The sequence below is a fragment of the Rhea americana genome, unplaced genomic scaffold (genome assembly GCF_003343005.1).
Source record: "Rhea americana isolate MKP2758 unplaced genomic scaffold, rheAme1 scaffold_208, whole genome shotgun sequence".
In the NCBI taxonomy this organism is placed as follows: domain Eukaryota; kingdom Metazoa; phylum Chordata; class Aves; order Rheiformes; family Rheidae; genus Rhea; species Rhea americana.
The window spans coordinates 1,441,045-1,466,328 of record NW_028186239.1 but is presented as its reverse complement, the minus strand read 5'-3'; the positions used below and the strand labels follow the sequence as shown (position 1 = coordinate 1,466,328).

General features: G+C 39.3%; 1 protein-coding gene across 1 annotated transcript in view; it reads left to right on the top strand.

Annotated features, from left to right (window-relative positions):
• The window catches only part of TMEM135 (transmembrane protein 135), a 182,483-nt gene that overhangs the window by 1,062 nt on the left and 156,137 nt on the right, over positions 1-25,284 (top strand). Inside the window, exons 2-4 of the mRNA XM_085304361.1 lie at positions 1,525-1,605; positions 13,869-13,996; positions 20,681-20,773. Coding sequence (XP_085160487.1) covers positions 1,525-1,605; positions 13,869-13,996; positions 20,681-20,773 — 302 coding nt within the window. The remainder of the gene's footprint in view (positions 1-1,524; positions 1,606-13,868; positions 13,997-20,680; positions 20,774-25,284) is intronic.

Below are 25,284 nucleotides of genomic sequence, written 5' to 3'. Positions count from 1 at the left end.
GGAGTGGGGGGAAGGGCAGGAAGGACATAGGGAGCTGGTGAGGGAGGAAGGGCAGGAGGGATGGCGAGGGGGAGGCTGCTGGGATGGGGGGGCAGGTGGAGTGGGGAGAAGGGCAGGAAGAACATAGTGGGGCTGGTGGGGTGAGGGGGGAAGGGCAGGAGGGACACAGGAGGCTGGTGGGGTGAGGGGAAGGGCAGGAGGGATAGTGAAGGGGAGGCTGGTGGGACATGAGRCTGGTGGGATGAGTGAAGGGCAAAAGGGATGTGGTGGGGTACTGGTGGCAGAGAGGAATGGCAGGAGGGACATGAGGGGGTGATGGGGGGAAGGGTAAAGGCAGGAGGGATGAGAGGGGGAGGGGAGCCTGGGGTGAGAGGAAAAGGCAGGAGGAATACCCTGCATGGGGTGAGCCTGTCCTGGGGTGGTGGAGTGGCAGGGTGACTATGAAGGGGGAGCCTGGCCTGGGGTAGGGGGAAGGGTGTGAGGAATAGCAAGGAGGGAGCCTGGCATGGGTTTGGCTAGGTGAAAAGGCCTGGTCTGGAGGTGGGGATGGCAGGAGGGTTATCAAGGAGGGAGAAGGGCACGAGGGATATCAAGGAAGGGGAGCCTGGCTTGGGTTGATGAGGAAGGGCATGAGGGATGCTGGGGTGGGAGGAGAAGGGTGTGAAGGATRTTGGAAGAGGAAGAGCAGGAGGAATATCAAGCAGCAGCTTAACTCGGGGGTGAGAGGGGAAGAAGTACAAAAAAGATGTTTTTTGGGGAGTCTAGTCCTGGGGAGGATGGGTGTGAGAGACATCGGTGTAGGAAAACTTTGTCTGGGGAGGAGGGCATGATTGGTGCTTGAGTGGGAAGGGACACTAGGAGTGTGTGTGTGCGTGCGCRTGCATGTGTACCCTAGAAGGGGGAAGAAGGGCATGAGGGTTACTGGRGGATCTGATGGCTTGACAGGTACTAGGGGTAGGATGAATGTGTTTGGGAAGGAGACCGAGGACTGCCTGATCATCATATATCATTGTTTGCCAATACCTGTGAGACCTGGAAAAAGACTTATCAAATATTTGCCTGAGAGGCTAGCACTGTATCTTTAGCAGGAGCAAGAATAATGCATATGTGTTCTACTGTTGGTGTCACCCAGGAAATAAAAATCGTGGTAATCAGTGGATTACCAAAGGTTGAGGGAGACTGYGTTGGATAATGAAGAAAATAGACTGAACAATATTTTAAGGCTAAGGGAGGTTAGGTAGTCTGAGAGTATCCTACAGGCAAGGTATCTTAGCTTGAGCATGCAGTTAGACTTGGTTATATCACCTCAAGTGCAGGTGGCTTGCTTCCAGCAAATTAGGATGTAGGTAGAGGAGCTTGCATCTGTTTGCATATAAACATATTCTGGAAGCTGATCTAAGTTGCAATTGCTGCAAGAAAGCACGCATTTACTATCCTCACTTGTGTGTTTCTCCTGGGATGGTGCTGATGCTTGGAAGACTGAGTAGTGCTCTGGATACTGAGCTGGCTGCAAACTAAGTGTAAGAGAAAAGAAAAGAAAAAAAGAAGTCATTGATTTTGTACTGTTCAACTTTGCACCAGTGCTGGTGCAACAGAATTATCAAGGTATGTAGCAAAGGGCAGGAGAAGGAGGGGGACTGCAGCAGTCCTGACACAGTTAAGGCTCCTACTGAAGTGTACCTTGAGTGAGAATTGTGACAATATCCAACTATATACTAAAAAGATTAATAACTTTTTTGGCAGTGTGGACTTTGCGGTTGTCATGTCTGACTGAATTTTTCTACATTGAACTGGCGCAAACAGAAGTGGCAGCTGTTTGTGTGAGCACATAGTGCGCTGGTTTGGGAAACAAATACAACTGGAAAGAACATCCCGCTCTTCACCCCCCACCCCTAAGTTATTTTTCCTTTGYATCTAATTACCAGCCCAGTTTACTGTGCAGGTGCATAAATACTTGTACCACCAGAGAAGGGGCATGCAGTGAGCCACCAGGGTGATGGTGGTCTGTCAGATCTGGCTCAAGTTAAACCAGCTTAAGCAGTAATGTAATTAAATTAGAATTAAGGTGTTATGGGATGTATTTTTCTCAGTAGTCAAGCCTGTTAAGAGATTCCTCTTCTTACCTTAGTTACAAATCACTCAGTTGTGGAGTCATGGGTTAGAAAATAAGTTCCCTCTTTTTATTTATTTCTATATACATGTATGTGTATATGTATAAGATATGTATATATGTGTATATATATAAGATTTTTTGATCTGTTTTACATTGTGGCCCCATAAACAGATCTTGTCACAAATCCAAGGTACAGTGGGAACCTTTTCAGTCAGTCAGTGTCATGCTGTACTGTATAATGTCTGCATAAATTTTTATGCTGTCTTGTTTACAGTGCTTAATTTTCATAAGGTTTTGTTGACTATGTTCAATTTAGCTGAGTAGTCTAAAGCTGGTTTCAYGAATAGGTGAGCTGCTCTAAAATATTGCTGCCACCTAAAGAGGGAGGAAGCTGGTAACATCACATAGGGACTCTTAGTCAAATGAAATTGTTGATAGACCTAAAACTTCCAATTAGTTCTTTGTTTCCTGTGCATATCCATTATTCTTTTTAAAAATATACTTAATATGTGACATATGCACTGCCTTTTCCTGAAACAAGATGATACCTTGGTTAAGTACCTTWGCCTTTGAAACTAAGTTTTGAGAACTATGTACTTCTCTCAGATTGTGTATTCATTTTATAAAGGACAAGGATCCTATTATAAGAAAGATACTGAAGAGGGAGTTTCTGAATTAGTTCCCATTCTGTTCAGATGTTCCCATAAGTAAAACCTCAAGAACAGCAAATACTATCAACTACTTCAGATAGGTACTAGTATTCTAGGGAACCTGCAATAAAAGAACAGTCCAGTGTGGACCATGACCCATTTTTGTCTAGCTTTCCTACACATACAATGTCAAGAAGACAACATTCAGTCCTTCAGAGCTAGCTGTGACTACTGCTCTAGAATGCTAAAGGTGACCGTGTCTGAGGTCTGAGTCTACAAGGCTCTGGCAATACTATGCCAGTAAAATGAGGGAAGGAAAACRTGTTCAGTTTTTGCAGTCTCAGAAACACTGGAAGTAACCTCTTGTTACTTAATGTCTGATATTCTGACTAAGAAATCTGTACTGCTGGAGATGACGACTGCCACTCAGTGCTTGATATGTCGTCCATCCTAATAACCAACGTGAATCAGGCCAAAGCAGATTTCAGCTCTGATTTTTAAGGAATCAGGGAATATATTATAATGGAATTATCACCACTTGGGTAGCAAAGTATCTACTGAATAATTTATTCCTTGGGCAACTGGGAGAATTGTGCAGGACAAAAGCCCAGCTATTTTTAACTCTCAGGCTAGCTAGCTTTAATAAGTGTTCAACTTAGATACTARTTTGCAGCAGAAGAAAGGGATTTGTACTGATAGTAGAGTTCAGACTTCCAAAGACTCCCTTCACCTTCACACACATGAACATACAAATTTGCATCAACTGTCTTGTTATGTGTATTAGGTTTTACCTGTCTTAATGTTTTTTCCTGTCTAGCAGATACTATTTTTTTATCACAAGCTGAGCCTTTAATTCATTTTTTCCCCCTACTTAATGGAGTATGAATACTTTTTTCAAGTTGAGGAAAGAAATTTTTTTTGTGGCATGAATTAATAATTGCTGAAAATGACTAGTATGAAACTGGATRAGATACATATCCCTTGCTCTGCTTCTAAGGTTAAAACATTAATTGCTCTGTTTATTATGGTATTCCGTTGATTTCCTATGGGAAATTTGGTGCTAATCAGATGAGTTAGAGCAAAGTGCTCCGTTTCCTGAAGATGTGTAGGTTTTAGGCATTTGTTTGATGATGGTGCACACCTTTCATGTAGGTGAATTTGCTTAATCAGTGGTATGAAATCTTTGTAATCTATCTGAGATAAGTGGATATGATCGTAACRTTTTGTTCTTAATCTAGATAAGGCAAAAATTGTCTATATGATATTTTGCAGTCAAGCTAATTCTTCTGACTTCTTGCCTATGGGACGGCCAAGTCACTTGTCTTTCACCTTTTCTTTTTTGAGCCTAGTCATCTGTCTTCCTCACTTAATTTAAGCCAGGATCTTCCCCAAGCCAAATTCTGTTCTGGCCTTCCCCTCTCAAGCAGAGTCTTCAGTTCCCACCATCAACCCTCATGCCATTCTTCTTCCCACCCAAGATCTCATGTCCTTCCTTTGTCTGATTTGTCTATGCTGCTGAATGAAAAGAGAATGAGGGAACAGCCTTGAGCAYTGGCTCTTCAGGGGGTTCACATTGATTAACTGTTAGCTTACTTCTGGCTTTGACTCCCGATATCTTTCTCCAAGACCAATCTGCTGTCAAGGAAGGAGAGAAGCATTAGCTTTATAGCAGCATAAGTGCCAGCTGGTCTGTCTGACTTGTCTGCTGGACCAGAGATCGCCCCATCATCTATTTGGTGGTGTAAGTGTAACCTGAGTTTGCTATTCCACTGTTTTTAAATGATCCTCAGGGCTCATTTTATTTTACTGATTTCTTTCCCTTTGTTTCCTTTGTACTCATTTCATTCTCATTTTTGACACTATTTTCAAGCTCATGCCATGTCTTTTTCCTTCTGTGATTCTGTTTAATAACTTTGTTTCTTACATGCCAATCATTTCAAAAGCTTTTTCCTACTTAACTTTCCAGTGCTGATACCTCCTTTGGCACTATTTGACCGTTAAGTGTGCATATTCTTTCTTAAGCCGTATTATTTTGTAAGTCCTCCAAGGCAACATTTTATACAATATTGTTAAAGATGAAATCCTTCAACTGTATAAGATGTTTTTTCTTCCTGTATGAACATGGGAGGGACTACCTACATGGGCCAGGTAGTCCTGCACGTGGTAGCTGACTTTTGCAGAGTAGTCACTGATCACCAAGAGGCAGTAACAACAATGAACTTCAATTATAGAGCTAATGAATAATTCTGAAAATTACTGGATGAATGACTGAGATATCATTTGCCAAAGATCAAGGTGGGGCAGAAGTAAAGTGCGACTTATAACTTGTGTAGTATTGCTTAATTATATTAGCTATATCTACATTGCTAAATAATAGGCCCAGAGGTCAGCTCCAAGGCCAAGTGGTATGTACTGGCCCTTTCTGCGCTGTTTCAGGCTGACTCACTTCTTCCATGACCATTTTTGCTGAGAGAGTGCTATTTGGATTGGTCCTGGGCGAAATAAGGGAGTAAGCTGACACTGAAACAAATCCTGTTTTATCTCTCATTACAGACATAGTCACAATGTTGTCGTCAGCTTTCTAAGATGTGTGAGCAGGCTGTACTATCTGGCTTATGTTCTGAAATGGTACAGAATTCCTSGTTATATTAAAACATGATCAGATTTTATTTTGATTATGCTGTGAGCCATTATGTATTTGGAAGTAGGGTAGGAAGACTAAGGAGGATGCTGGTCCTTGAATGTTCTTTATGTCAACTTGGATCTCTGAGGTAGACCATCAAGCAATGTGACTCTTCTGTCAGGACTGGTATGTAGGGTTGCTGTAATAGTAGTGCTGTAGTCTGTGTTTTGCTGGGCTATCTGATCATCTTCCTACATTGTGGTGTCCCATAGCTCTGTGCTGTGTTATGAATTTTGCCTGAGGACTGGAAGAAAGCCAGCCGTCACTCCAGTCTTCAGAAAGGGCAAGAAGGAGGACCCAGGCAACTATAGGCTGGTCAGCCTCACCTCCATCCCTGGAAAGGTGATGGAACAGCTCATTCTGGATGTCATCTCCAGGCATATGGAGGACAAGAAGGTGATCAGGAGTAGCCAGCATGGATTCACCAAGGGGAAATCCTGCTTAACCAATCTGAYAGCCTTCTCTGATGGAATGACTGGCTGGGTAGATGAGGGGAGAGCAGTGGACGTTGTGTACCTTGACTTCAGCAAGGCTTCTGACACTGTCTCCCATCACATCCTCCTAGAGAAGCTCAGGAAGTGTGGGTTAGAKGAGTGGACAGTGAGGTGCATTGAGAACTGGCTGAAAGGCAGAGCTCAGAGGGTCGTCATCAGTGGCACGGAGTCTAGTTGGAGGCCTGTGGCTAGTGGCATCCCACAGGGCTCAGTCCTGGGTCCCATCCTGTTCAACTTCTTCATCAGTGACCTGGATGAGGGGACAGAGTGCCTCCTCAGCAAGTTTGCTGATGATGCCAAGCTGGGAGGAGTGGCTGACACACCCCAGGGCTGTGCTGCCATTCAGAGAGCCCTGGAGAGCTGGGCGGAGAGGAACCTCCTGAGGTTCAGCAAGGGCAAGTGCAGAGTCCTGCACCTAGGGAGAATTAAACCTAGGCACCAGGACAAGCTGGTGGCTGACCTTGTGGAGAGCAGCTCTGCAGAGAAGGACCTGGGAGTGCTGATGGATGACAAGTTGACCATGAGGCAGCAATGTGCCCTTGTGGCCAGGAAGGCCAACAGTCTCCTGGGGTGCATTGGGAAGAGTGTTGCCAGCAGGCGGAGGGAGCTGATCCTGCTCCTCTCCTCAGCCCTCATGAGGCCTCATCTCGAGTACTGTGTCCAGTTCTGGGCTCCCCAGGACAAGACACACATGGAGCTACTGGAGAGAGTCCAGCGGAGGGCTACAAAGATGATCAGAGGGCTGGAGCACCTGCCCTATGAGGAACGGCTGCGAGAGCTGGGCCTCTTCAGCCTGGGGAAGAGAAGCCTGAGGGGGGATCTKATCAATGTGTACAAGTACCTGAAGGGAGGGTGYCAAGGGGAYGGSGACAAACTCTTTTCAGTTGTCCCGTGTGACAGGACAAGAGGCGATGGGCAGAAATTGAAGCTCAGGAGGTTCCACCTGACCGTGAGGGGGCAATTTCTTCCCTGTGAGAGTGACGGAGCCCTGGACCAGGTTGCCCAGAGAGGTTGTGGAGTCTCCTTCTGTGGAGATCTTCAAGGCCCGCCTGGCTGCAACCCTGTCTACCATGCTCTAGGTGCCCCTGCTGAGCAGGGGGGTTGGACTAGATGATCTCCAGAGGTCCCTTCCAACCTTACTGATTCTATGATTTTGTGAATGGTCRGTGTGTTCCTCGTCTTCAGGTTCTTCTGGAAGCCAGCTTAAATATGACTATGATCAGCTTAAATGTGATTAAGGTATGAACTTGGTTCATATCTTTGTTCCAGGCTGTAATTGTTCTGTTCTGTACAGGTGGCTTTGAAAGTAGTAAAATAATTTATTTTTCAATTAATACGGAACTAAAGAAAAAAATGGATATTTGTACTTCAGAAGGGAAAAGTTTGAAAATTTTAAAAGAATAAATTAATTTAASTGGACTAAAGAATTCACGCTCAAAAATGCAAGCAGGAAACTGCAGTTTGCATCATAAGCATGGGGAAGGCCCCAACCTTGACTGACTCAACAGTCATCCTAAGGACACTATAAATACCAGAAACCAGCAAAAAGAGTTAAGGGACTGTTTATCAGGGGGACATAAATCTGTTGATTCAGCTGTATAGTATTGTGCAAGGATTTCTGAGTTAAAAGAAAGATTACTGAAAATTATGATGAGTTAAGATTTCAAGGGGAATGAAAAATGGCCCTTTACTCACATAAGTGAAAGAAATGATAAAGATGGGCCACTATGCAATGAGAATGATGTCAAGATTGGATGCAATTTAGATTTTATTATAAGAGTATATGAATACTCTTTTTTTATTATTTTTAGTGGGGTGGATGATACAGAATATGCTTCTCCTGTGCTCCAACCTCCCTGYCCCAAAAGAGCCGGGAGGTTGGACTAGATGATCTCTGGAGGTCCCTTCCAAGCTTACTGATTCTGTGATTCCCARTGGCAGCCCTCATGTAACATCTCACAGCGGGGATAGAGGAAGTCAGAGTGGAGGAAATGCACAGTCTTCCTCAGAATATTGCAGGAAGTGCAGTAATTCAGAAATCTAGAAGCCAGATTTGTAATCTGTGAAATCAGGGTGGGATGAGCTTATTGAGGGATAGTAAATCTGTATATTTAAGAGGAATCGTGAGAAATAAGACACTGATTTGGATAACAATGTCTTTCAATGTACCTGAGTGCATTTTGAGACTAAATAATTCCCAAATACTCAAAAATCATTTATACAATGTAGAGGAGTAAAGTTCTTGTAAAATTCTTACAAAATTGGAAACAGTTATAAAACAACATAAGAATAAGTAAGCATAATTTTGGAAGAAATCTGACATCAATTTATCTACCTGACACTTAAAGTAATCTGAGGTAGTTTCTTAAATGGTTTGATTAGCACAAACACATTAAATAGTTTTCATATATATACAACTTTTATTTTTATTTTTTTCCCCGAAGTTGTAATGGTCTAAGYGTTCTAGTGAAAGTTGCATCAGAACTTTTGAACTCTAGGGAAAGTGAGATGATTACTACTGGAGAGTATCTGGGTTGAATTTTCAGAGTTGGGATGATAAACAAGAGGAGGAGGAGAAATCTTCCAGTCTCGACTAGGTGCATGAAAGAGATTCAGCTGTTCAGGGGAACGTTGTGGTGCTTGTGTCCACGGATTCTGGAGGGCGGGTTTGTGACCATGACTTTCGCTGTGGTGTCTGTGATCTATTAATCCTGTTCGTTCTATTCATTTCTAGGTAACAGGGGTATGAGATTGCCTTTAAAAGTCTTCTTACACTGCCAGGCTACATTAAARCATAATTGAATTTTGTGTTTCATGTTTTAACTAGTTGCCTGCAGAAATGWGAAAGCAGCTATTTTTCTTAGAAATTGGCCAGAGACTTTCTGTTTTTGGTTTTCCTCTGAAACTGGCCACAGATGGCAATKGGACACTGGATCAGTCTTCTGAGGTAGAAGGGAAATCGTCTTTCCCACATGTGCTGCTGTACTGTGATATCTGAGTGCTTGAAATTGTTCTGACTACTTATTTCTTTTATTTTAATGTATCTTGAGTTTTTCTTTCAAATTCAATGTGTTTCTTTTTAGCTTTTTTTTTCCCTGAAACTTTCTCTTATATTGTATTCTTGGCTCTGCTGTTTCTGTTTTTACTCATGAAATATTTAGCTTGCTTTCTTCGGCTTCATCTCTCGTTTTTCTTTTCTATTTATCGTTTTCTTTCCCTTGACTGGGATTTGTTTGTTTCGTCTTCTGCATATTTCTGAATCTTCTGCATGCTCTAGACTGAAAGGACAAAAGGAGATCAAGAGCTGTAACTTGTGGATGCAAATAGAAGGGAATTAGAAAACTAAAGTCTTGAAAGCTTTGTACCATTTTAGGCCATCTGCCCTGCAACGGTGCATGATTTGTGTAAACTCCATTTTGTTCTTAATTGTTGAGGTGTTTTGGCATCTAGAAAAGTACTTCTCAGAGAATCTAAAAGATGAGGTTTATTAGTTGTTGTATTGAAGATGAAGCTGTAAATATGTAGCAAAGCTGGGCTTTGTATCCTATCTGTAGAGTCTTGCTGGCTTGTGGATTTGAGAGAGAAGTGGAGTTATACTGCAGGATGAGCTGCAGGCAAACAGCTCTGCTGTCAGCCTGCGAATAACGTGCTTAAGTCTCTTTTTAATGCTTATGTAGGCAATATACTGCATTTGTGGATTGTGCTACTGCTTAGATTTAAGTGTCATTTTAGTACATAAAACTTCAAAGTATAGGAAAACTTAAATTGTTAGAGGGAAAAATGTCACTTCTATTTCTAGCTTTTGCAATCAGGGTTTTCTTTACTACTTGGTATCTTGGAATTCTTACAAATTAAGTTACAAGAAATAGTTAATGTTGTACTCCATCACAGGTGCTTAATTCTTGCTAGATTTGAATTTTTTCTTGACGATTAAATAAATGTTTAATGTTCTATAAGTATTTCAAGTCTGGCTATTCTTTACCTGCAGGAAGCAAATGTACTCGAGAAATTGTCAGTATGTAACTACTACATTAGGCGTTAGTAACAAGAGTGAAAATTTACATGATAGAGTCTATGTAGTATAGTGGCTATATGGTGGGTATTGGTTATTAGCTTTCTAAATTCCATTTGTAGTGTTTTCCCAGACAGTTGTTTGTGCAAGGCGGCATTATGTTTCGATAGTTTTGTCACTTTTGTGTGTGTTTTAGCAGGTGCTCCGTAGTATGTATGTAAATAAGGAGCAGAAGATGTGTGCCTTCTATCTGGAGTGGAAAGCAGCACGGTTTGTGGTAGCTGTTAGTATCTGCGAGACTTCATTCCACAGTCTRATCCTTTTTTCAGAAAAAGTAAAGACTGCTGTACAGAGCTGCATTGTATCGGCCTAGTGTAAGCCCCATTGAGGGGTGGAGTTGTCAATGACGGTCTTTATCCTGGAGAGTTGTGTAGTCCTTCTGAATATCCTAAGGCCAGGTCATTGGGTGCCTTGAGGAAAAAAAAGATTTCAAGTGTGACTCTGTGCTTTATGGAAAGCCAGACTAGGAAGTGGCARCAGATCTGATTTATTTCCAGTGGCTGATGTTACTCGAAGGAAATGCCACAGCATTCTTCACTGTGACCTAGGTAAAGCTGTGGTGCTATAGCCTTGCTCCAGAAGTCATGAACAAATTAAATTAGTTYATGAGCCACTCGGCTGTGGTGCAGTCTCCTCTCCTTTGATTACAGGTGTTTTTTGGGCAGCCTTCTCTTTCCCATAAGGAATAATAGGCAGGAGAAACACTGTGCCTTCAGTGTGTGTTTCATTCCACTGAAAGTGGATTGTACTTTCCTTTATTTTCCTATGAAATGATGGTTTCGAATGAGGGGTGTATTGGTTCTATCCATTATAAACAGAAACCTTTCGATTTGGAGGGGAGCTGAGGCAGCATGGGTGCAGTATGAGATTGAGGAGAGGCAGGACTGTGTCTGGGTTTGATATAGGGGCAAATGCTTGGGGTATTATCCAACACACTGTGCTGTTCCACTCATATCTTACTGAAGCTGAAATTGCAAAATAATTTGTAAGTGCTAGAGATTTTTATTTTGTGAAGTTCCTGTTAATCCATCTCAAAAAGAAAATGATGCAAATATGTTTTGGAGGGGGTGACAGGAGTAACTGGAGAGAGGGAACTGCTTTGGGGCATTCTTGGATGCAAGATACTGAACTGTTGGATCAGTGAGTTGAACCAAAATTGTGATTCTCTTGTTCTTGTACTGAATAACACCTAAAACTATTTTTTACACCTATCAACAATAGTAAGGTTCTGCTACCCTTAAATAAAGGAGTTCTAGTATCCCTATGCTCTTCCTATAGTTGGAGAGCTAAGACCTGAATTTCAGTGAGATGACTGCTTCACTCTGTGTGACTACAGGGAGTCTGTGGTAACTGCGCTTACAGGTTACTGAACAGACCTCCTGCTACACGTGTCAAGTTTCTCTTCATGGAAATTAATAGCTTGCTAGGGACCTCTTTCCAGGATGTCCTGATGCCCTCTGCTTCTGTCCCGTTACCAGTGTGTGCTGCTAAGCCTTGAGCAATGCACTTGCTGCAAGACTTGAGTCCTCAGCGCAGAGCCCTCCAGACTCACCTGGGCAGAGTTTATCCAGTGGGAATAAGGGGCTGCTGTAGGCTGATGGACTCGAGGATCTTTCTCTCCTGCCATTGTCAATTTTAGTACTTCCCTGAAGTATGGGGAACTAAAGGGGAGAATGAGGTGGAATCTAGAAGTATCTCTACTATTTGTTCCCTGTAATCRCAACATTAACAGTGGGGGAGAAAAGGAAACCTACTGCACAGAAGATAAAGTATTCTGCAGTCTTATTCAGCTGTAGACAGTATTTGATTTAGCTGGTGTTTATAAAGCACTTCAAAAATTATGATGTTCTTTTTTTCTTGGTGGGCATGCAYTGATCTCTTACACTTAACTGCCTTTTATCATAAGCAGTATTTCTTCAGACTTTGTGTGTCATTGTTCCAGATTTTTTTTGTCTTTCAATTGTGAGTACAATAGTAAAGAGAAGGAAAAGCAGAAATTTAAAGTAATAGTATAAATCTGTTCAGAAAAAGCTACAGAAATAAAATTTTGACCTTTGATTTGATGTTAATTTCTATTAAAAATCAAATAATTTTATCTATTCTTATGCCAGTCTTTTCCTGTTATACTTCAGATGCTTCAGTCTGAAAAAGCAAGACATCATACTTTGGATGCAAGGGCAGTGTTCTTTTACTCAGCACAAAAAGTTCTTMCTCTGTCCCAAATGTTCATGTCCTTCATACAGTTTATACTGATGAGGTAGAAACTAGTGATCTGCATTAAGACTTTCCTTCGACAAAAAGATTCTCTGGGTTGAATTATTGCCTAATCCATTATGGTTTAACTGGTCTTGACACTTGATTAAGTAATGCGTAAAACAGTTTTTAGAAGTCTGTTCGTGCATGCATTTTGCCTTAATCCTTAGTTCAAACTTCATTTTTTTTTTGGATACTATTTTTGGCAGAACCTACAGTCAGTTGTAGCAGACTCCTTGTCCTATCTCTGTATCTAAAACAGCTGCTTGCTATTCAGTTTGAGCAAACAGTTTCAGAAGACCATTTCCCTCCTCCGCACTTTYGCATCGAGGAACTGAGTCTTTGGGAGGTGTTACTACTACGGATTGTGTAGCACACCTATTGTTAGTAACAGYTTGAAGCCCTGCGTATTTAGAACTTTGCAAATTCAGCCAATGCTTATAATTAGAACCATCCTTTATACTTCTTGCCAATGTTGAGAACCCATGGGAGATCACTGCAGATAAAAATYATGTTGCTATTAAAAAACAAACAACCCTCCTCTCCCTCCCCCCAATACCAACAACAGTCTCTCTGGTGGACCCAAAGTCTAATTTCATGGAGTCATAAGAGGTTGGAGGGACCTCTGGAGGCCATGTGGTCCCCAGCTGCTGCTCAAGACAGAGCCTTTTGGAGGAGGTTGCTTGGAGTCTTGTCCAGCTGAGCTTTGAGTATCTCCAGTGATGGAGATTCCACCACGTCTTTGAGCAACCTCTTCCAGGGTTCAACCATCCTGAATTGAAAATTTTTCTTCTTTCTGTCTGATAAAATTTCTCATATTTGAACTTGTCTGTGTTGTCTCTTGTCTTATCCCTGTGCGTCTCTGGGAAGACTCTGACTTCTTTATCTCTACACGTCTTTATTAGGTAGTTACAGAATTTGTGTGGRCAAAAAAGATTTTGAGAAACTGCAGGATTTCAGTCATTATGTAACTTTTCTTTATGAAACACAGAACAAACATTAAACTAACCAAAAAAGACACTCCTATTTTAGGTCTTACCTGTTTCCTGTTACAGGATTTTTGTAGAGATGACATATCATTCTGTAAAATGTGTCGGAATATGCTTTTCTTCAGTGAATGGTGACTTTTTATAGAGGACTTGCAGTCAGTTAATTGGARTAGAAAGTTTTTAGAAAAACTTCATCATTTTGTAGGCACTGAGACCAGTAATTGGATTACCTARTGTATTCTGACCTTTGTTATGAGATAGTCCAGTTGCCTGGAAAACAAAATACTATGTAAATTTATCATATYGTAATGTTCTTATATCTAGTAGATAACATTCTGTATTATTACAGCCAGTGGTAACAAGGTTATAATATTCCTCCTATACTTTCAATTTAGGATTGTCCAGTACATTTCCTGGTATTAATATTGCAACAGCTGGAACAAGTTCAAAGGAAATCTTTGTAACATCATTCATAAAAACAATATATTTAGGAGGCTTTGATTTACTGCTTAAATGGGCATGACTCCTTTTCCTTTTTTTTTCTTTACAATGTGCAAAAAAACCACTAATGGAATTAAAGTTTGTCCCCTCCTTTTTCTTCCCTCCTCCCTCAGATTGCAGCTATTCTCAGGAAACGAAAACTTGACTATTATTTGCACAAACTGCTACCTGAGATCTTGCAATCAACTTCCTTTCTGACAGCAAATGGGACCTTGTATATTGCTTGCTTTTGCATTCTAAGGTTGGTATACTGTCATAAAAAATTAAATGTGATAGGAAAGCTGATTTTTAATGTAACTTTTTAATTTATATAATATTTTCTTCTTGAAAATGGGCATGTTTACAATGAATAGGAGTAAGATAAGTAATAACTGTGCCATCATTTTGCKTTCTGGGCTTACCATTTAATATGCACGTTCTTTTATTTTCTCCTTTTGTTAAATCTTTTAAGTTAGTAAACAAGTCAGTGTATTCACTTTGCTTCCTTTTCTCCTTTTTCCTGATTCAAAAAATATATTAGCAGGAAGTGCAAATATATGCTGGCGAGTACCTAAGGAGACCTGATCTTTCTCTTCTGGAAAGAATTGATGTAAATTGATTTAATTTAATTAATTTATTGTCTCATTTCTGGATGCAGGGGCTGTGATGAGTTTTAATTATCCTAAATTTAATATAGCCTTCTGAGTTTATACTTTTCTTAATTGTGGTCATAAATGAAGGAAATCCCAGTATAGCTCCTGGGGTTTCCTGGTGGGCTGGTAGAAAGTGATTGTTTTAATTTAAGCCTTTATAATGGCACATGTTTGTAGTTGTTATGATGAGAATACCCTCTCTCTCTTATTGAAAGATGACTTTATCTTGAAATAACATACTCTGCCCACAAAGTGAATGACTTAAATGCAATTTGTTGTCTTTTGCAGTAGTTTGTTCAGATAGTTTTATGTGTGGTTCAGTTTCCTCTTTCCCTAGCCCCAAATATCTCTATTTATCAGAGTCATTATTTTGGAGTAGTTATCAACGGCCAGTTGCTTTTCTTCTAACTTGCATGTTTCTAGTTTAAAACGCTTTTTTTCCCCCCATATACAGTCTTGTTCTAAAAAATGAGTGTAAATGGCACTTCTGTATTCAGAGCTGCTTCTGGTTTATGTTGCAAGTATTTATTAAGATAGTTGAAGATGAAACTTCTTTCCTGTTTATGAACTTGATAATGTCCTAGGTCTGAATTACACAATATTTTAAGAGTGAAGTGAGTTACACTTATTCTAAGGGATGTTATGCATAGACATATAGAGTCTACAGTAGCTATGAATTTTTGAAAGTTATCTGACAGCAAACTCAGCAGTCCCTTTAAAAAGTTAATCAAACAGATTATTATGCCCTACTTCTACATCTGCAATGAGGCCTCTAAACTTTGCTTCAAGTGCTCYTAAAGGTGAGAGAGAAGGCTGAGAAAGAGGAGATAGCTGAGAAGACGTGGATAGCTTTTTAAAATCAATTTTTTTTGAAGTTCGAAGTGAATTTTTAAAGTTAAGTAACCAACTCTAGGGAATTTGAATTTTTCAAGCAACCTAAATTTTATTCATACTGATCTTATCTTTGCTCTTCTGAGCTATACAGTGGTCTTCCTTGTTCTGCCATGCAGTTGCCTSTAAAACTCCAATGCCTGCCTTTCAGTGCTGTACTTAGATGTTACCCTCTAAATTTAGCTGGGCTGGTTTTAAGTTTTATTGTTTTCAGCTGTTCCGTTAATGGAAGTTACTAGCTATACAGCAGATCTGTGAGTATGCCTTATTTCTGCCGTTCTCTGACCTGGCAGCCAACTGGTGTGGCATGGTTTTTACCTGTATGGAGCAGAGCTGTCTTAAGTTCTCTTGACCTCCAAATCAGCCTGGCCAAATGCAGACTAAGTCATGGGAACGGTACCTAGCCCATGTGCTCTTCCGAGTCACACTGAAGCGTTACTGGGATTGATCCAGACCAAAACTATGCAAAGGGCAACGCTAACAATTTAATATGACAAGCAGCTGTGTGTCAGTGCTTGGGCCAGTGAGTGTCATGTGTCAGTATGCTGTGTGTGAGGGCCCATTGGCATCAGTATTAAGCAGAACAGCTGGCTTAGCTTCAGAAATGAAGAACTGATGGGGAATTGAAAGATGGTTGTGGTGCTGATAAGCCCTGTAGTTTTGTACTTCTTCATTCCCCTAATTATGGGAAGGAGGAGGTTGGATACTGCGTATTTGGACACATCYGAAGGCTTGAACTGCTGTTCTTACAACCATGCAGCGGTGTAGGAAACCAGCCTCTTGAGAGCCGTACGTGATTTCTCTGTTGCARAGTGACCTCTGTGAGGAGTTCTTGTTTCCAGCAGAATCTCTGCTGGTAGCATCTCTGCAGACTCCCTGTCCCGTGCAGTTGCAGGATTTGCAAACAAAAAGATGTCAGCCTGTTGTCTGGGGAGATGAACAGCTCTGATGAACTGAAGTCACTAACAAAGATAAAAGAAGAAAGTGTTTAGGAAGGCTTATACTTATAGTTGTAATATATGAAAATCCAAACATAAGGAAGGACTATTTTGGAGCTTTTCTGATGAGAATAAAATTCAGGGCCTCAGTGACTAGTGAATATGATATGTAAGAATCAATAAGTGATGTTTCAGACAAACAAACAATGGATAACATGATTATTAAGAAAGTCACACCTCCCAAATTTACTGGTGTTCTCTGAAGGATAAGTATATAACTGGCTGATCTGGTTGGTATGTTGCATGTAGATTCCCACATGGCTTTTGACAAGATCGCTTAACTTCCAGGAATTAGTAAATCATTAATAACTGGATAAAATATGTGAAACAAAAAGATGAATATATAATCAGCTTTTGTAATAGAAAGAGGTTGCCGGTAGTGTTCCTGCTATGCCCTTTGTTCTGCAGAATCCTAAAAAATCTGGAAAATGAATGAAGAATAGTGTAATATTTGCTTGTATGAGATTATTCAGGATGTTAAAATCTAAAACTGACTGTCAGCCATTTCAGAAAGATCTGGCAACTAAAGTGGATTACTAAATTTGATACTGGAAAGTGCAAACAAATGCATGTTGAGAAAAAGAACTGTTCTATTGATACACAATGGTGGGCTTTAAATTAGCTACTGTTAATCAGAAAGATGTTTGAGAGCCATTGTGGGTAAGTTTTTTGAAGAAGTCAGTTTAGTACTTAAATGTGGTCAAAGAGCATTATTGAAAAGAAACTGAGAACAAGCCATAAAATGTTTTATAAACTGTAAAAATGCATGATATGTTTACATGTTGTTACTGTACGCTTTATATTTATTCTTTAAGAGCTGCTTCAGAGCTCATAAAATTGAGAAGCCCTTCACTTGGAATGTGCTCAGTGTCTACACTGCCTCGCAGCTTGAGCTAAACTTCTTTCCATCGTCCACTGCTCTGTGGGTGACAGGATGGGATTGAAAGACATGCATATGAGATTTTGCTACTTTTTTTTCCTCCTGCAGCCACTTTGTAGTTGAGGGAGGGAATTGTAKGATTCCTTGAATCAATTGCTATGTGATGCAGTGTTAGAGATTTCTGACTTCTTTCAGTAGCTCCTGACAGCAGATGTAACTATCTCGTTTTCCAGTCCAGACTGCTATTTGGTGTCACATGTTTTAATCCATTGAAGAAATAGCACTAATGCTATCGTGTTTCACATGACTGTGGCCTGAGTATTTTTGAAATGAGGTTGTAACTGTGTGAAGTGATGCTTTGAGACTGTGGACATCTAGATCCTCTGGAGCTGATTCTACATAATATCGAGAGGTTATATCTAATAGACTTATGTGATCTGATGATGTATGCTGCAACTTCTTGCAACTTCTTTAGCTGGAAGTATATTCTGGCTGTTATGGATAAGACCATCTCAGTCCAAGTCCTTGTATGCAGATGTATATATGTTCTGTGGAGTTCTRGCCTGCTCAGGGCTTCGGGCTGGTGGAGAGTTTCTTGCATGCTTTGTCCTCTGGGCAGGAGAGTTTCCAGAAAGCAAGAGCAGCAGTAAYTCAGAAGCAAAGCTGTCTGACAAGCCTCATGCACTTGGCTAATCTTACCCGTCTGGGATTCAAGGCCAAAGCAGCATAGTCGAGTGTTCTTGGCTGGATAGTGTAACCCTTTACCCTCACAGTTGCTGAGTAGAGAAGCAGTTGCCTATTTGCTTCTCCTGTAGCACCAAGGAGGAGATCTATTGATAGGCAAAAAGAGTCTCCTAGATAAAGCGGCCACTTCAGCTGTTCACACCTTTTCCAAAATCAGAGTAGGTCATCAGTCAATATCTAATGAGGTGTTCCATAGAAAGYACATTTTAGTCTTCTAAGAATTAATGAAAGAGGTTTTCTGGTTGCTTTTGTAYGTGAGGTCTTAATTCAGACTTTAGACAATAAGTATGGAATTTAATTGACAGTGAAAGGTCTGGCTTGTGCTAACATGTCTTTTTGATGCTTTTGTAGTATTTGTTTGCTTTCCACTAGGAAAGCCCACCAGAATTGAAACAGCTGCAAACGTTTTCCAGGATGTAATATTTTAGGCAAGAAACTGCAATTTAAGTAATTTCAAGAATTGTTTAATGTTCTCTCCATTTCATACGTGGGTAAAATTTCAAAAGAATCTAAATCCAATTGCAGTAATGACTTGGGCTGTGGATGGATGTTCTCATTCTGGAAGGGGTTACCATTACAGTTACTTGTCTTTGCTCTCCTGCAAGTGGTTTGTATCAGCTTTTCCTGATTTCCTTTAGGCGAAAATAGTCATGTTAATGGGGACCAACGGTTTAAACTGCTTGAGCTGACTTGGCTGATTTTTATTTTTGCTTCAAGTGAATTAGGGGTTGTACACAGACTGCTCTGCTGGCAGCCGAGTGGGGGTGATAATCTCTGTTAAGGATGTGTGACAGGCCAGCTGGGGGTTGTAATCTCTTCCACTCGTGAGATCCAGAAGACTGCATCTGTCTGGGCTTCGGACAGAAGTGCTAGGCTCCTGTGTTGACAAGCTCYGTTAAATAAAAAGTTGTGGTTTTTAGGTTTTTGGTTTTATTAAACAAGTGCAAAACCTCATGAAGACATGATTCTGTTAGTCTAGCTGCTAAACTAGTGCAGTTTGTCCACGTAGAGGTTGACACCAGCTTGCATAATTAAATTCAGACTTGCGTATCAACCACTATTGTACAGTGAAGAGTTAGGCACGTAATCTGAAAGTGAATTTGTATTCCTCATTCCAGCTTCTAACCATAGAGTAATAATAACCATGTAAGTAACAAAAAACATTTTCATTTATTCTAGCAAAAGTTTAAATGTTTTTCACTTACTTATTGGATATGTTAATTTTCATATACTGTAAAATATTTACTGTTTTTTTTCTGAAATCTTATCAAATTAAACACGTAAGCCTTAGTAGAGGGATTCAAAACGATGCAAAAAATCAAATTCCTATTTCTTTCCCACAGAGAAGACATTTGTTATGTTATTTAACAGGTGTGTCTAGTGAGATGTGTTCATACTTATTAGGAAGTTTAAAATGGCTTCTCTGAAACTTCATACAGTAATTGCTTTCCAAGCGAGTCCTAATAATGAACTTTAGCTCCTTCAGCATTTGGCATTGTCATCCTGAGAAATTATCCTTTTGCAGCCGTGGGAATGAGCAGTGTGTATAATTGCCATTACATCACTTGGTGCTGATACACTGGCTCTCTTTTCACTCACGAACATAAGCTGGCATTGCTCACTAGTGATGTTATTTTTGCAGGAGGAGTGTGGAATAAAGCTAATTACGCCTTGTATAGGGAGGGTAAAAGTAGGCTAATCCAGATGGTGTTCATTAATTATCTTAGTTCATTTTTTTTATGCTCTCAACATGAATTGTCATTTAAGAAGGCTTCCTTTTCCTACCCTTTATGTTTGGCATTTTGTTTGTTTTATGTTGTTTGCTTTTTTTTTTTTTTTTTTTTTTTTTTTTTTTTTTTTTTTTTCAGGGGATAGACTCCCTAGTGACACTGTTTGCTGCTCAACTGATAGTGTCTATTGGTTGAGCAGCATAAGTGTACTTGAAGTTCTAATTTGAATTAATTTGAAGGTGCAGGTGTTCTGAACAAATCCAGTATGACTGGYACCATTGTCTGGCTGACGTGAATTTTGTCTGTCTTGCTTCCAGCGTGGCCAATTCATACAAATATTTTTGTTTACATAGTCATTATTTGTGTAACTTTTTCAATATTTTAAAAAATTGGGATAATTTTGATAGTTGAAATTGTGTGGACTCTTAAGTGAAACTCTGATCTTACTGCAAAAAATGAGCTTTTTTTTTTTTCAACTGACCTTAGCAGAACTGAGATTTCCTTGTTGGTTCTAGCAACAAGGCACAGATTGATTGCCTGGCTTATTGTAAATGAGTGACTTAGCCTTTCTAGTATCAGTTGCTCTATCTGCTTTCAGAGCAAAATGTATATTATAATAGTTTGATTTGATTTCTARCTCAATTGATTTTATTACATTCCACAAAATTGCATCTTCCCGCACATGTATTTCGGCAAGTAACAACTACAAGTWTTTAGAAGATTTTTCTATAATTAATGTCTACAACTTTTCAGAAACATCTCTGGGAAGTACTGCTGTCTTTAAAATAATACCTTAAATGAAAGGGGTATGCTAGTGAAGTATTTCAGGTCTGTAATGTTCATGAAGCACCTGGGAAACTCCTCTGAGAACTACCGAACTGTAAAAATATGCCATGATTAGCATTTATTTGGAAGGATAGGTAAATGTGAAGGGATATAATTAATATTAATGGTAAATAGTCTGTTCTGTTTATCATAAAATTATGCCTGTGTTGTATGTCAGTTGCTCTGTTGCTTTGCATGTAATACATGTATAAATTACATTTTCAGGAAGCTGCTTGGGAAATTCTACTTTTGGTCTCCTGGCTTTGGTGCTGCTTTACCAGCTTCTTATATGGCTATTCTCATTGAAAGGAAAAGCAGGTACAGCTTTTGTTTATTAATTTTCAATTTTATATATTATATTTATTTTTTCAGTCATTTGACATTTGTCGTTTGAAAATTCTGTCATTTTTGTTTCAGAATGCTGGAAATATAGTAATTTAAAATAGTGTATTTTGTAGCCCTAAACAGAAGTCTAAGAAGATACAGTAGAAAAAACACTTTACAAATGTACCATTTCTTTTTTTTTTGTGGGTTTTATTTTTCCTTTAATGTCTAGACTGATTGTTATCACTGCCTAATTAGGCAGTATGTATATGTGGTTTTTTAAAAAAAATTCTTAAATAGTCTTTGCAATTGGTCACAGAAAAAAGTTTGCTAATGCAAGTTACTTATGATATGAATTGACAACATGGTATTAGTTAATACAGAGGAGTAGTAGGATTTTGTGTGTGKGGGGGAAAAATGGATTAGAAGATCTGAAGTAATGGGAATAGGATTAAATGTGATGATACAAAAAGCAAAACTTTTCACTTAAGGAACAATGTCAAAGTTCAGCTATCAACAGGAAGGCTGTTAATTAAGAAGATTGAAGTGGGGGTGAAAAAAGGCCGGAGTGATCCAAGGATAACTGAAAGCTGCCATTTGTGATGTGGCAGTGAAAAGTGGCAGGCTAAATCTTGGGTTGTAGGRTGTCTGTGTTTTGAGATGCAACTCGTATTGGTAGCTTATATCAATGGTGTGAAATACAATGCTGAATTGCTTTTATTTGGTGCTTTAGTCATCTGGTTAGTGTCCTTTAGTCAGAGTGGAGAGGGCAACAGAAGGGTAAGATGAGGAATTACTCTTCAGCTTAAAAGAGCGAGAGGGTAGAGATGATGTGGATATGCTTTTGATCAAATGTCCTTATGCAGCCGTTTCAGAATGGCTGCAAATGCACATACATCATGTTATCATCTGCCAGCCTGACCCTCGTTCCTAGAATTCAGACGTGAAGTAAGCAGAGCCTAAGCTGATTTTCAGATAAGATGGTCAAAGTTCTCTCCTTTGAAAAGAATACATTAGCCATAGTTTTTTGAAGATTTTTTTTTTTTGCGTGTGTGTGTGTGTAAGAAGTTCTGGAAAATTGGGAGTACTTCTAAGTCAGGTTGTTAAATGTAACTGCAGAGAAAAATACTAAATCAATGAAGTTAGTTTTTAAAGTAAGTTTGTTTTGTTTTGTTTTTAAGTCCATTCTAGCTGACTGAGAGCGGATACATGGAGAGATAGTGGCATCTACAGTCATCTCCTGAATAGCTTACAAAAAAGTGTAGTTCATTAGAATATGCATTTTTTTCTAATTCCTTTTGATGGTTTGGCAGTAGCCTCAACATTTTAATTACTCTTAATGTGTATACTGTCATAATAACAATGGCTATTTTATAATAAATAACCTCCTGATAGATACACAGATTCTTTTTAAAAATATATTTTTCTGTAGTTTTTTTTTACATGTTGTGTTTAAAAAATAATGTGCAATTCTTTTGTCACAGAACTTGCTTTTTTTTTTTTTTTTTTTTTTTTTTTTTTTTTTTTTTTTTTTTTTTTTTTTTTTTTTAGGATTTGACATTGAACATTGACTTAGTATCTTTTTAAAATGTAGAAATGACTTATTCATTTCACTAGCTTCCTTAGTAAGTGGTTGCATCAGTTTTATTAAAGTTTGTGTGGGATCATTTTACCAGTGTACGCCTCCTTTCTTCCTATAGATTTGAGAAGCAATTCTATTTGCRCTGTTTGCAAGTTTGCAAAGTGAACATTTTGTGTCTGTCTGTTGGCTTCTTTTCAAAATTCAAAGTTAATCTCTCTCTCTCTTTTTTTTTTTTTTTAACATCTATTAAATGGCATCAACAGGAATTGAGCCTATAGATGAGGAGGAAAGCTGTGGCTCAGAATGAAAGACAGTATTGTCTTGTTATAGAAGCACTGAGACTGTTAGAAGGCAAGGAAATAACTGAATATATTTGTTAAAATTGTTGTGAATGAAGCTGTTGAAATGTGATTTGAGACTTTGAAGCCAATGTATTATTGGATATCTTACTAAATCTATTGTACCTGACTGATTTCTAAGATGAAGTTTGCTAGTTCAGTTAGGAGCCAGTATTTGAGATGTCTGCTTATTTAATCTCAAAGAAAAGGATGATAATGATCTGTGTTTTGCAGACTTACTAATGCTTCAGAAGCATTTAAGTTTATTTTGCTAATAGCTAAATGGCAAACTCACTTTGCGGAGTTCCTGTTTAAAATATAATGTATTAATGAATTTCAGAAACTATTAAAAAAAAGCTTTAAAAGGGGACAGAATTAGGCTTTTAATGAAATTAATTGTCTTGCTGCCTGGCTAACCATTTTACCATTTKTGCCCTATGTAAGTAATTAAGCTAAAGAAGTCTTAACTGCAACTACCAAAAAGTGCTGTAGGGACCCTTCTGGGATTTCCCCCTGGCACCCTGAGGCTCAATTAATGTTTACGCACTGGCTGTTAACATTATAGCGGCGCCTGTCTCSTTGCTACATATAAAGTTGTGTCACTGATGGTATTATAAAACCTGAGATTTAGGGGTTTTATAATTTGGTTGTAAAATCTTGCTCTGGGCTACTATTGGCAGCGTGTTTTTAGTTGAGAAGCTTGGGTGTTTTTCATCCAAAAAAATGTTTAGTATACGGGACTCTTAGAAAAATATTTAAAGCATCTGCCTGCATTTTGAAAGTGACACTGTGCAACAGTGCATGTTAATAGAGAACATCTCTATATGTATATTTAGTGGCCATGGAAACAGAAATATATTACTGCATATTGCTTAGAAAAGTGACTGGAAMGTTTATGTAAGAACAATGCGGAATTTCTTGAATTTTTGCAAATATTTGCATTTTTGTTCTTCTGACAGCACATTCAGTTGCTGTTTAGGATTCYGTGCTTGCCATGAACGTCTTTAGTCTAAATATGTTGTAAAGAAAGAACGTGGCAGCGTGGTAGTGGTAATAGCTATTGTATATGCTGTAAATAAACACAGCCTTTTTGTGGTTTCTGTGGATTTTTGCATTTAAATACAAATTTGTTGGGTTTTTTTACGGTAGTATGGTRTATTTAGACTTGAGATGACAATTCCCCTTTCTCAAAAGGCTTTACAGTTTTCAGATTGACCTTGTATTGTAAGGAAGCCTATAAATCACTGAGGGGAAGAAGGGAGGGAAGCAAAGCAGGCAAACAAAAATCTTTTGACACAGCAGCTTGTTTTGCAAACTTTAATCTTGATTCTTACCAGTGAGAAATTGAGAGCAAGCTGTATTGTGGGATGATTTTTTCTCCTGTGACTGCTGTGTGCATTGGGATGAAGAAACCCAAACTTGCACCACTTACATGAGTGCTTTATGTTGTGATGTGGTAGTCCTGTAGATTGTTTATTACTCTGAATATGGAGCCAAGCTGTAGCAGTGAAGTAAAAGGAAACACTTTTTGTTTCCAAAACAAAGTATGTTCAAATGCATTGCACTTCAGCAACTGCTTTAGYGAGGGATAACAGCTGAGTGATCTGTGGTTTTGTGCATTTGAAAATGCTTTGCTGCACGCTTTGGGGGCTGCTACGGCCTTCATCTTCAGTGCCATCCAAAAATAACCTCAGTGCAATGCCTCAAACCTGTGCTATCTGCTACATGGTTATTAGAGAGGGAAAACTCAGACTGTCGAGGTTGCCTGGTGGTGCAGGAGTTGATCTGTGGAGCATATGTGGTTGTGGGGAGGTCATGCACATCAGGTAGTTCGAGGTGGCAGCTCTTSTAGGTGTTTTTCATGGGAAGCGGCATCTCTTGACTCCTACTGACGTTGGATCTTAGTGGGGCCTAAAGGCTGGGAGCTCTTGCCTATCACAGGGCTAAAATACTTCTGATAATTGTTTGTATAACTTCTGGTTTTGAGAAATGGGATCACTTGGCTTCTGATATGTTTCTCCTGACATACTCAATCTCTAGCTTGGGAACCCTACCTGTAGGCTGGTGTCTTACACTTGAAAGATTGTTACTCTCTGTAGTATATTTCCCTGACAGTCATAACTATTTTTTTTAACAGATTTCTATTTTTAACCTACTTTTACAGGGTTGCATGTTAATTCTGAAAAAAATCCTGCATTTCACAGAATCACAGAATGGTTGATGTTGGAAGGGACCTCTGGAGATCATCTAGTCCAACCCTCCCTGCTCAAGCAGGGTCAATGTACAATCAATTTGATGAATTGTGTTGAGTTAAATCAATATGGTAAACAGACCTCAAGCTGTAAACCTAGGATTCCATTAAGTATTACGCAAAGAAGAAATACTTTACTTTCTCCCTAGAGTGCAAATAGTCTAAATTTCATTTTCATCTGCACGGAAATCTCCCTTGAGAATGGTTTAGAAGTGAGTGAGAAAATCAGTGACTACTGTAGTCTTATTTTATGGAGGGAAAGAATTCCAGAGCATTTAAACTTTGAACAAATTTTACTATAATGAAATAATATTAACTTTGATTGCTAATCTCT